General features: G+C 52.1%; 1 protein-coding gene across 1 annotated transcript in view; it reads right to left on the reverse strand.

Annotated features, from left to right (window-relative positions):
• LOC140281861 (aryl hydrocarbon receptor-like) overlaps positions 1–12,500 on the reverse strand; it is a 34,820-nt gene that overhangs the window by 3,719 nt on the left and 18,601 nt on the right. The window contains exons 6-11 of the mRNA XM_072376398.1: positions 11,174–11,288; positions 10,800–10,930; positions 6,928–7,124; positions 6,744–6,853; positions 3,817–3,958; positions 2,503–3,736 (exon numbers count right to left, since the gene is read on the reverse strand). Coding sequence (XP_072232499.1) covers positions 2,503–3,736; positions 3,817–3,958; positions 6,744–6,853; positions 6,928–7,124; positions 10,800–10,930; positions 11,174–11,288 — 1,929 coding nt within the window. The remainder of the gene's footprint in view (positions 1–2,502; positions 3,737–3,816; positions 3,959–6,743; positions 6,854–6,927; positions 7,125–10,799; positions 10,931–11,173; positions 11,289–12,500) is intronic.

Consider the following 12,500-nt stretch of genomic DNA (forward strand, 5'->3'; position numbering starts at 1 on the left):
TCCATCCATCCATCCATCCTCTACCTAATCCATCCATCCATTCTCTACCTAATCCATCCATCCATTCTCTACCTATCCATCCATCCATCCATCAATCCATCCATCCATCCATCCATCCAACCATCCATCCATCCATCCTCTACCTAATCCATCCATCATCCTCCGATACCTCCCCATCCATCCATCCATCCATCATCCATCCATCCATCCATCCTCTACCTAATCCATCCATCCATCCTCTACCTATCCATCCATCCATCATCCATCCATCCATTCTCTACCTATCCATCCATCCATCCATCCATCCTCTACCTATCCATCCATCCATCCATCATCCATCCATCCATCCATTCTCTACCTATCCATCCATCATCCATCCATCCATCCATCCTCTACCTAATCCATCCATCCATTCTCTACCTATCCATCCATCCATCATCCATCCATCCATTCTCTACCTATCCATCCATCCATCCATCCATCCTCTACCTATCCATCCATCCATCCATCATCCATCCATCCATCCATTCTCTACCTATCCATCCATCATCCATCCATCCATCCATCCTCTACCTAATCCATCCATCCATCCATCCATCCAACCATCCATCCTCTACCTAATCCATCCATCCATCCATCCATCCAACCATCCATCCTCTACCTAATCCATCCATCCATCCATCCATCATCCATCCATCCATCCATCCTCTACCTAATCCATCCATCCATCCATCCATCCATCCATCCATCCATCCAACCATCCATCCATCCATCCTCTACCTAATCCATCCATCCATCCATCCATCCAACCATCCAACCATCCATCCATCCATCCATCCATCCATCCATTCTCTACCTATCCATCCATCCATCCATCTCATCCCTCTTCATATCCATCCTCCATTCTTCCCTCCTTCCACTCTTCTCCTTTTCAGGCATCCTCTGGGCCCCAGTGGCCCCAGGTCAGTGACCTCTGAGATGGGCCCCTGCAGCCCCAGCAGGTCCCGGAGGACCAATGATCCTTCCAGCCTCTGCAGAACTTCCCTCTTCCATGGTTTCACCCCCGATAATCAGCTGCAGAACCCCTGAACTGTTTCTCAGAGTCAGAGCTAAATTAGAAAGAGAAACCCTGCTCTGTCCGACTATAAATCACAATTTCTACGTCAGAACGACTCAAAACTGCAACTTTATGTGGAGTTTACAGTTCTATGTATTTCAGCCGCTTCCTGCCACTTCTGCCGGTGTGTTGTTACCACTTAATCCAAGGTTAACTGCTATTCTTCATGAAACAGTCTCACTTCGATGTGTTAACTTTGGTTTCATGACGTAAAACTTACAGATTTATGATGCACGAGGGCTTAAACGCAGAAGAAGACGCGCCTTTAAGGGACAATACTTGCAGCATGGAGTGTGTTCAGAGTGCTAAAGAAAACAGAGATGGTGTCAGCGCTCAGAGCAGAGTCTCGCTGCATGGCGCCCCCCCCCCCCACCCTGCGTTCACAGCATTAGGTAATGATGACAGTTAAATTGTAGGTCAGCGCTGCTCATGCCTGACTGGCCAGCTTGCCAGTATTTTTCTTTCAGCGACAGTCACTGACCCTGAAGAATAACAGAGGAGGCTGAATGGGGTGTGGATGAATGGATGCCTGCTGGGGCTGGCCATCTCTGGGGCTGAGCGAGGCAGAACCCGACCTTATTTTATTCATTATTCTACTCTTCCTCACTCCTGTCCCCCACATTTCTCTTGTTATCTCAGTTGGTTTTGCTCTTTAAAGCCCCAGCAGTGCCCGTCGTGTTCGGAAAAAGACAGAAAATGATGCTGAGAGAGGCCGAAACGAGGAGTTAGCGCCCTTCTTACGTCACACAAGCCTCACGTTCTGCCGAGTTAACAACGCGGGCCTGTTCTACTGGGTCAGAACAAGATGATTTAAAGTTCACAGCACAGCCTGCTGGGGTCTCAGACCAGGGATGCCGGCTCATGAACAGGCTTGTGCAGAACTTTCGGGTTTGTTGGAGCAGAAAAACATCTAAAACCTGCGAGTTTCCCTGGTCTGGACCTTTAATTTGAGCTTTTCGGCCAACCAAAATAAGCCCAACAAAGTCCTGCAACAGGTAATGACAGCGCAGTGCCTAATTAACTCGTCTGTCAGCAGCAAAGGTTACTTCACGCTGCGCTTCAGCACAGCTCCTCTCCCAACCCGACCCGTCTTATTTACATGTCATGTCCGGTTTGCACTGAGCCCCGGCCGGCCCGAGACAGTGAGACATGACAGTGAAAGAGAACAGCGAAGAGCTGAAGGTCCTGCAGGCCCGGCTTTGTGATGTTCGCTGATGTTTGAGGGCAGCGCAGACGCCGGGCCTCGCCACTGCGTTCGGTCCAGACCGAACGGTTCTGAAGAGAAGTGGCAGCTTTGAGCTTTTCAAAGCGCTGCTATGCTTTCACGGAACATGTCAATCGTCTGGGTAACGGATGCATTCCTGAGGTCTGAACCCATCTCTTACCTTGGAGTCCGGCGTGGGCCGGAAGACGCCGTAGGCCTCGAAGCTCTGCGGCTGCGCCAGCGCCAGCAGCTGCTCCAGCTCCAGACCAGAGCTCTGAGCCGGACCCTGAGACAAACCCGATGGTGGAACCTGCTGCAGTTTGAGGCGTCCCTGCGGCTGGAAGGGCCGAAAAGCCTGGTGGCCTCCGGCGGCCGGAGTGAGGGAGATGCTGTAGTCCAGCTGCGCGTTTAGCGGGAAGGCCGAGTGTCCGTTTGGGGTGAAAGACCCGTTGAGCTGGTTCTGGCAGCCGGCCGGGTTGCCTCTGCTTAGCTGCTGCAGCTGCCACTGAGGATCTGAAGCCGGAGGGGGGGTTAGGCGTTTGTGCTCGCCGTTCAGCTGCTGATGGGCGTAGCTGCCGGGATGAGGGTGGAGCTCTGCTGTCACCCCCCAGTGGCTGTGAGGAACCCCCGTCAGGTCGCTGGTGGCTGCAGGAAGTAAGACGGGCTGAATGTGGCCCGGCTGAGCTCTCAGCAGCTCGCCGGCGCCGCCGTGCTGCAGCATCTGCTGCGACAGCTGGACGATGGGCGGCCTGGGAGGAGCCGGGGGGGCAGCGGCTGGCGAACACGCCTGCTGGGCCGAGTCGGGCTTGGATGAATGGCTTACAGGCTCCTCCCTCCCCCCTTCCAGAGAGTCGTGGATGTAAGACAGGATCTCGCTGTTGGTGAGCAGGTCGGTGAGGGACGGGACGTGGTTGGGATCCAGCTCCACCTGCATCATCCTCTCATCCAGCAGCAGCAGCTCCAAATCCTCAGCATTCAGACCCAGATTCTCCAGAGCGCTGAACAGCTCGCTGTTGGAACACGCCTCCCCCCCGTCCAGAGACAAAGAGTCCAAGGTGGCCAGGAGCGGGTCGAAGCTCATGTTCCAGCTGCTGCTGGCCGACACGCCGTCGGCCTTGTTCCAGACGCTGCTGCTGCTGTGAAAGGACACCTTCGGCTCGGTGTCCGGCTGGCAGACGTACGCCGCCTCATCCTGGCTCATCAGCGCCCCCAGCAGCGACTTCGGCTTCAGCTCCTCCGAGGAGCTCTTCTCCACTTTGCCCTTTTTGGACTTTTGGCCTTTGGCTTTGCCCTGAAAGGAATCGGGGAAGCCGTGCAGGGGATAACCGGTCTGGTAGAGGAGGGCCTCTCCGGTGGCGAAGGTGAAGGGCAGGTGCATGGACCGCTTCCTCAGGTGCTCCCCCCCCTCCTCCTCTCTGTGGATGAGCAGAAGACAGACAGCGAATGAGCAGTCAGAGAAACGGTCAAACATGCAGCATCGCTGACCAACACTCACACCAAAGGCCTCTGGGTGGCGATGATGTAGTCCGGCCGGCCGCTCTTGTAGACGAGTCGGGCGTTGGACTGGACCCACTTCCACTGGTTGTCCTTGGTGAGCAGCCTGAAGACGGTGAGGCCGCTCTCGCCCGTCTTTATCACTGCAATCACATCAGAGGACACGTTGGAGGCCGCTGCTGTTTGCGCTCTGCGGCGTGCACACGCCCACGCTGCATGCTCAGCCAGGCGTGCCGCTCAGACGGAGGCTGACGTGCACTTCAGCCACATGCACACCTTCCATGTTTAAAACGCCTCGCTACGACCCGATCAAACCGCTCACAGCAGAGTTTCAGCTTTATTTAGCTGCTTTTATTCTGCCCAAACAGGAGAAATGACTCTTTGCTGCACGTTTTCAGCAGTGAAATAAAGAAGCTTTAGAGCAAACTGAGGCTTCGTCACTGATTCAGTTGGTCCAGCTAATGTTGGGGTCATTTCTTGTACGTGCGCAGGCCCTGGTTAAATGGCTGCATTGTGAGTGTGTGCATGTTCACATCATCTGTTGTTTTTCCTTTCAGGGCCAGTTAAGGGGGGGGGTGCAGATGCTATGATTAACGCTCATTAATCATCACAGAAACCAGCTGCAGCTCGCTGTGAAAGCAGAACCACGACTGCAGCCACAGAGTCAGCCGTTTTATCCCAACTCTGCGGTGATAATCACACCTGGAGCACCGGCTGTTACGAGCTGTCAGCCGGTGCTCCAGGTGTGATTATAACAGTTCGTAACAGCCGGTAACAGCTCGTAACAGCCGGTAACAGCTCGTAACAGCCGGTAACAGCTCGTAACAGCTCGTAACAGCCTGTAACAGCTCGTAACAGCCCGTAACAGCTCGTGACAGCCTGTAACAGCTCGTGACAGCCTGTAACAGCTCGTAACAGCCTGTAACAGACCGTAACAGTTCGTAACAGCCTGTAACAGCTCGTAACAGCCGGTAACAGCCTGTAACAGCTCGTAACAGCATGTAACAGCTCGTAACAGCCTGTAACAGCTCGTGACAGCCTGTAACAGCTCGTAACAGCCTGTAACAGACCGTAATAGTTCGTAACATCCCGTAACAGTTCGTGATAGCCTGTAACAGCTCGTGACAGCCTGTAACAGCTCGTAACAGCCTGTAACAGACCGTAATAGTTCGTAACATCCCGTAACAGCTCGTAACAGCCGGTAACAGCCTGTAACAGCTCGTAACAGCCTGTAACAGCTCGTGACAGCCTGTAACAGACCGTAACAGTTCGTAACAGCAGGTAACAGTTCGTAACAGCAGGTAACAGTTCGTAACAGCAGGTAACAGTTCGTAACAGCTGGTAACAGTCCGTAACAGCCGGTAACAGTCCGTAACAGCCGGTAACAGTTTGTAACAGCTGGTAACAGTTTGTAACAGCTGGTAACAGTTTGTAACAGCTGGTAACAGTTTGTAACAGCCGGTAACAGTTTGTAACAGCTGGTAACAGTTTGTAACAGCTGGTAACAGTTTGTAACAGCAGGTAACAGTTCGTAACAGCTGGTAACAGTCCGTAACAGCCGGTAACAGTCCGTAACAGCCGGTAACAGTTTGTAACAGCCGGTAACAGTTTGTAACAGCTGGTAACAGTTCGTAACAGCTGGTAACAGTCCGTAACAGCTGGTAACAGCTCGTAACTCCACTATGAGTCTGAGAAACGTTCCTTTAAGGCTACACAAAGACATTAGCTTTGTACTTCAGGAGACAGTGTTCTCATTGCTCTTTTACACATTTCTTGGAACTGAAGAAAAACTAATCTTGTCAATGAATTACAGAAGGTTAATTCTTAAGTGAAAAGACTTCATTCAGTTGAGCTCAATGTTAACAAACAGAAGTTCAAAAGTCTTGATCCAGTCCTCATTTCTTTACGTATTTCCAGGAAAACAGGAAACAGATTTATCAAAAGCTTTCTGTCATTTCTTTAAGGAGTCTTCAGGAATAGTTTGTGTCAGGTCTTTGCTGCTGGAGATAGTTTTTTAGGCCTGACACTTCTTCTTTTGTCCTCCACTTGTCCAGTTTCCTCAAATGTTTTAAGGACACACTGCACACCATGCTGAGATATGCCAAGTTTTCAGCTAATAGCTCTTTGGGAATCACCTTGTTGCTGCAGAAATCCTATTTTCTGTCTGTCAAACTGTGTTTTCTTTGCTGTTTTTCATAGATGCAGCTAAAGAAATGGGAACAAATGATGTGTAAATAACAGGAGTGGACTGAAAATGAGTGAAAAAGCAGAACTATTGATCAAGTTCACTTTAAAAGATCAGAAGAAGGTCTGGCTGAAAATATAAAGAATGAGGGCTGGATCAGGACCTTGAGTTTCTGCATATTCTCATTCCACTGAGTATTATCTGACCTGACAGGGATTACAGGAGGAAAAACTTTCTAATGTTTGGTTAAAACACCACAGAAGTCGTTCTTCCTCCTCATTAAAACGGAAACTTTCTCTTTACTCATCATTAACCTGACTCATCAGATCACGCTCTGCATGCTTGTTGCACGTTTCCAAACACACATGCATACATTTTTTGCTTGACTACATACGGATAATGTATGCATTTGTGTGTGAGCGTATCTGGTGGCACCATGGCAACGAATAACCGGGTCATCCGGTACACAAGCTAAGTGGGACACTTGAGATCACCTCCATCAGCCTGCACGCCTGCTGCGTTTGAGCCAAACGTTTCCAGGCCTTCAGGTTGGGTCTGAAAGCAACAGATTTACACCTTAAAGTGCAAAAAGTGGAACAATGAGAAGAAGAAGAAGAAGTGGGCATTAAGTCAAAGTACATTTCCATCCCAGCATTTGCACCAGTAAGCTTTCCCACTGAGGCGTGCTTCATTAAGTACGAACTGAGCTGTAGCTGGGCGCCATGACAGCAGCTGCGACTTACTTCGGACGTGATTTTCGGCGCAGTACAGCATGTCGGCTGCGTGGATGAACTGGTACCCGGAGCCTCGCACTCTCAGCTCCGCCTCGGTGTAGCCCAGAACTATTTTCCCCCTGAACACGCAGGAAAACACTGATTAAAACCAACCAAAAGCACACAGACAGTAAAGCTTCAGCTCTCGACTCACTTTGCATCACAAGCCATGGGCGTGAAGTCCAGCTTGTGCTTGGTCCTGAAGATCATGTTCTTGGTCCTGATCTCCAGGATGGCCGGAGGCTGGAGCGGCGTGGCGATGGCGAACAGCGCGAGCTGAGGCGGGCTGCCGTCGCACCGCTGCCGGCTCTGACCGTGGAGGAACTTCAGCCTGCCCTGGATGTTCAACGGCTGAGAAAATTCATTTAAGAAGAGATATCAGCATCTTTTATGGAGAAAACAGCAAAATAAATGAGGGAGCAAAGGAAAGGCGTCATGTATTCTTTAAGGTTTCATTCAGCCTCCTTCCAGCTCCACAGCAATAATCATAGTTTTATGGTAATTGGGCAGAAAGAGAGAGTTGCACAACGAGCTCAGCATGGCCGTGGGGGGGGGGGGGGGGAACTGGACGAATGACACAATGAACAAAATCAGGAAGAACTGAAAGTAATAAAAACCCACGATAAGCAGGAGAAAACCAACAGCTGCAGCGTTTCTTCATCAGGAAAAGTCTTCTATGGGTTGTTCATATTTGAGCTTTTACCGTGGCAACGGTGGCTCTGCCTTTTGTTGCCACGGTAAAAGCTCAAATATGAGCGACTCCACTCTTTACGTTTACACCATCAGGCGTCTGATTGGGGACGTTTACACCATCAGGACGCCATCAGGCGTCTGATTCGAGACGTTTACACCATCAAGACGCCATCAGGCGTCTGATTGGGGACGTTTACACCATCAGGACGCCATCAGGCGTCTGATTCGAGACGTTTACACCATCAAGACGCCATCAGGCGTCTGATTCGGGACGTTTACACCATCAGGCGTCTGATTGGGGACGTTTACACCATCAAGACGCCATCAGGCGTCTGATTCGGGACGTTTACACCATCAGGACGCCATCAGGCGTCTGATTCGGGACGTTTACACCATCAGGCGTCTGATTCGAGACGTTTACACCATCAAGACGCCATCAGGCGTCTGATTGGGGACGTTTACACCATCAGGACGCCATCAGGCGTCTGATTCGAGACGTTTACACCATCAAGACGCCATCAGGCGTCTGATTCGGGACGTTTACACCATCAGGCGTCTGATTGGGGACGTTTACACCATCAAGACGCCATCAGGCGTCTGATTCGGGACGTTTACACCATCAGGACGCCATCAGGCGTCTGATTCGGGACGTTTACACCATCAGGCGTCTGATTCGAGACGTTTACACCATCAAGACGCCATCAGGCGTCTGATTCGGGACGTTTACACCATCAGGACGCCATCAGGCGTCTGATTCGGAACGTTTACACCATCAGGACGCCATCAGGCGTCTGACGCGGGACGTTTACACCATCAGGACTCCATCAGGCGTCTGATTCGGGACGTTTACACCATCAGGACGCCATCAGGCGTCTGATTCGGGACGTTTACACCATCAGGTGTCTGATTCGAGACGTTTACACCATCAGGACGCCATCAGGCGTCTGATTCGAGACGTTTACACCATCAGGACGCCATCGGGCGTCTGATTCGGGACGTTTACACCATCAGGCGTCTGATTGGGGACGTTTACACCATCAGGACGCCATCAGGCGTCTGATTCAGAACGTTTACACCATCAGGACGCCATCAGGCATCTGATTCAGAACGTTTACACCATCAGGACGCCATCAGGCGTCTGATTGGGGACGTTTACACCATCGGGACGCCATCAGGCGTCTGATTGGGGACGTTTACACCATCGGGACGCCATCAGGCGTCTGATTCGGGACGTTTACACCATCAGGACGCCATCAGGCGTCCGATTCGGGACGTTTACACCATCAGGACGCCATCAGGCGTCCGATTCGGGACGTTTACACCATCAGGACGCCATCAGGCGTCTGATTGGGGACGTTTACACCATCAGGACGCCATCAGGCGTCTGATTCGGGACGTTTACACCATCAGGACGCCATCAGGCGTCTGATTCGGGACGTTTACACCATAAGGCGTCCGATTCTGGACGTTTACACCATAAGGCGTCCGATTCTGGACGTTTACACCATCAGGACGCCATAAGGCATCCGATTCTGGACGTTTACACCATCAGGACGCCATCAGGCTGATCAGCTCACTGAGTTGCAGTCTGTTTCATTTCTAACTTGCGTTGCCGGGCGCTGAACTGGTCGTCGTGGTGACGGCGTCTGCCATCAGAGTCAGATCGTCTGGAGCTGTTTTACATCAATTTATTCGGCTAAAGTGAAGTCAGAAAGTCTGCGTGTGAAGCTAAGAATCTGAGCCGCCTTCCCTGGTCTGCTCCCACACTGCCCCCCCCCAGTGTCAGCTCTGGCTAACTGACCTCGGGGGGCTTAAGAGCCCGCAGCCGTGGTGTCAGGAATCCGGCCCTGAATAGCAGGAGGGATTACGAAAAACAAAGCCACAGCGACCGGTGGACAGAGGCAGAAACCGGGCTTATTGCTCACGCAAAGCACTGGGAGGGAGGACGGAGACGTGAAGCGTCAGACCCCCTGCAGGCGGGAAAACTCCGGCGTCCATCACACCCGTAAAGAAGGCGGAGCTTCTGTTCCGCTGACGTTACATGAAGCAGATTGTGCACTTTAAAGTGTTTAATGGCGGCCTTTTTCACCTCCATTCGCTCGATTTAAAGCTGAAACCGTCCTAAATAAGCATCGAACTCGACCTTCTGCTGCCGTCTGAAGCAGCCTCTGGACCTTCATCACCTTATCCCCATCAGCTGCAGGACCTTCATCACCTTATCCCCATCAGCTGCAGGACCCCGGCACGTATTTCCCTGACTCAGCAGGTTTCTCGGCTCCTGTGGGTGGTGGTGGGAGGATTAAGGCTCTTTCCCCACGACCCCGAAGTTCTCTGAAGGCGGATTATGGGAGCGAGCGGTGGCCTCTGATGGCTGCACTGAGGTCACATCCCACACAGCAGCACAAACAGGCCACTGGTTCACCAGAGCAGGAAGACCCACCTCTCTCTGTTAAAGCCAGTCTTACCCACCTCTCTTTGTTAAAGCCAGTCTTACCCACCTCTCTTTGTTAAAGCCAGTCTTACCCACCTCTCTTTGTTAAAGCCAGTCTTACCCACCTCTCTCTGTTAAAGCCAGTCTTACCCACCTCTCTCTGTTAAAGCCAGTCTTACCCACCTCTCTCTGTTAAAGCCAGTCTTACCCACCTCTCTCTGTTAAAGCCAGTCTTACCCACATCTCTTTGTTAAAGCCAGTCTTACCCACCTCTCTTTGTTAAAGCCAGTCTTACCCACCTCTCTCTGTTAAAGCCAGTCTTACCCACCTCTCTCTGTTAAAGCCAGTCTTACCCACCTCTCTCTGTTAAAGCCAGTCTTACCCACATCTCTTTGTTAAAGCCAGTCTTACCCACCTCTCTCTGTTAAAGCCAGTCTTACCCACATCTCTTTGTTAAAGCCAGTCTTACCCACATCTCTTTGTTAAAGCCAGTCTTACCCACCTCTCTCTGTTAAAGCCAGTCTTACCCACCTCTCTCTGTTAAAGCCAGTCTTACCCACATCTCTTTGTTAAAGCCAGTCTTACCCACCTCTCTTTGTTAAAGCCAGTCTTACCCACCTCTCTTTGTTAAAGCCAGTCTTACCCACATCTCTTTGTTAAAGCCAGTCTTACCCACCTCTCTCTGTTAAAGCCAGTCTTACCCTCATCTCTTTGTTAAAGCCAGTCTTACCCTCATCTCTTTGTTAAAGCCAGTCTTACCCACGTTTCTTTGTTAAAGCCAGTCTTACCCACATCTCTTTGTTAAAGCCAGTCTTACCCACCTCTCTTTGTTAAAGCCACCTCTCTTTGTTAAAGCCAGTCTTACCCACATCTCTTTGTTAAAGCCACATCTCTTTTCTTACCAGGAAGCCGGAGGAGTTGTCCAGCAGGCAGCGGAAGCGGCAGACGAAGACCCTCTCCAGGAAGGAGGAGTTTTCAGGCGGGAGCTGGTCGGGGTCGTAGCTCACCGGGCAGGAAGAGGTCGACTCGCCACCTGAACACGAGGAATCAAACTCTTAATATCTCTGCTGCGATGTAAAGACAGGAGGAGCTAACCTGGAGGTGTTGCTTTGTGTGAGAGCCTCTCCTGATTCAGGAGGACAGGTGTGGGCACCTGTGAAAGTGTGAGCGTCTCAGGAGGCTTTAACCTCTTCTCGCCTCCGTCTGACCTCACGTTCAGCAGCAAAAACAGTGTCAGAGGCTTTTAGCTTAGCTTCACGGTGAGATGGGAACAGACCTGCGGGGGGGCCGAGGCAGGCCGGGGGGTTGAGGGCCCAGTGCAGGTTCCTCCTGAACTCCTGCTGGTCTTCGGTGTGGATCAGCTCGAACACGCTCTGGTGCATCACGTCCGTCTGAGGGGAGAAACGCACAGCACCATCAGTGGGAGTAACTAGGAAGGAAGCTGGTTACAGGCAAGTTAACGTGGAGGACAACGGCGCCCTGGAGGGGCCGCACGGCGCCGGGGGGACGTGGCGCTGGAGGAGTTATGAAGGGTGCGTTTGATTCCGTTTGCTTTGAAGTGAGGCCAAAAGAAATGAACTGTCGCTGAAGGTTTCATTCAGACGGCTGGAGCCAAGCCAAGGACCCGCTGTGGCTCTGATGCGTCGCTCAGACCCAACATGACCGGGCTTTGGGCCCGAGCGGTGGCGGGGGGGCGGGGGGGTCAACGCTGGGTCAGCAGGAGGAATTCTGACAGGCAGAAGTGTGTTATGAAACGCTGAGTGTGGGCGTTCCTCTCAGAGAGAGAACATCCCCTCAGCTTTCAGTGTGTCGGGGGTGACGAGTCTCACCGGCAACGACCCGGTAATGACCCGGTAACGACCCGGTAACTGACGCTCATCTGTCTGTGATGCAGCACGTCGGCTGGAAGCGTTTCCCCGGTAACGACCCGGGAACTGACGCTCATCTGTCTGTGATGCAGCACGTCGGCTGGAAGCGTTTCCCCGGTAACGACCCGGTAACTGACGCTCATCTGTCTGTGATGCAGCACGTCGGCTGGAAGCGTTTCCCCGGTAACGACCCGGTAATGACCCGGTAACGACCCGGTAACTGACGCTCATCTGTCTGTGATGCAGCACGTCGGCTCGAAGCGTTTCCCCGGTAACGACCCGGTAATGACCCGTAACGACCCGGTAACTGACTGTGATGCAGCACGTCGGCTGGAAGCGTTTCCCCGGTAACGACCCGGCAACGACCCGGTAACGACCCGGTAACTGACGCTCATCCGTCTGCAGCAGGTTGGCTGGAAGCTGAAGCTGTCTCTAATCTAATTCATCTCCGGTGTTTCTGTGACGTGGGCGGCGCTCCCTTCGGGTTCCCAGGCGCCCGACGACGTGAGGCTGCTTCTGTGCTAAAGCTTCGGGTTTAAACAGCAGGCCGGGGGGGGGGGGGGCAGCATAGATCTGCATGTGTCACACAGACTTTGGGTAAATTGAGAAGCACATTCCCTAAAATGGGATTAAACCGGAGGAAGCTGTGCTTTGTTGTGACTAAAATTGGATTAAACCTCTTTCTCCATATGTGCACTTCTCCCAATCCTCTGGGGGGGGGGGGCGATGCGTTCG

The sequence above is a fragment of the Leuresthes tenuis genome, unplaced genomic scaffold (assembly GCF_036924035.1).
Source record: "Leuresthes tenuis unplaced genomic scaffold, fLeuTen1.0.hap1 SCAF_1, whole genome shotgun sequence".
NCBI lineage: Eukaryota > Metazoa > Chordata > Actinopteri > Atheriniformes > Atherinopsidae > Leuresthes > Leuresthes tenuis.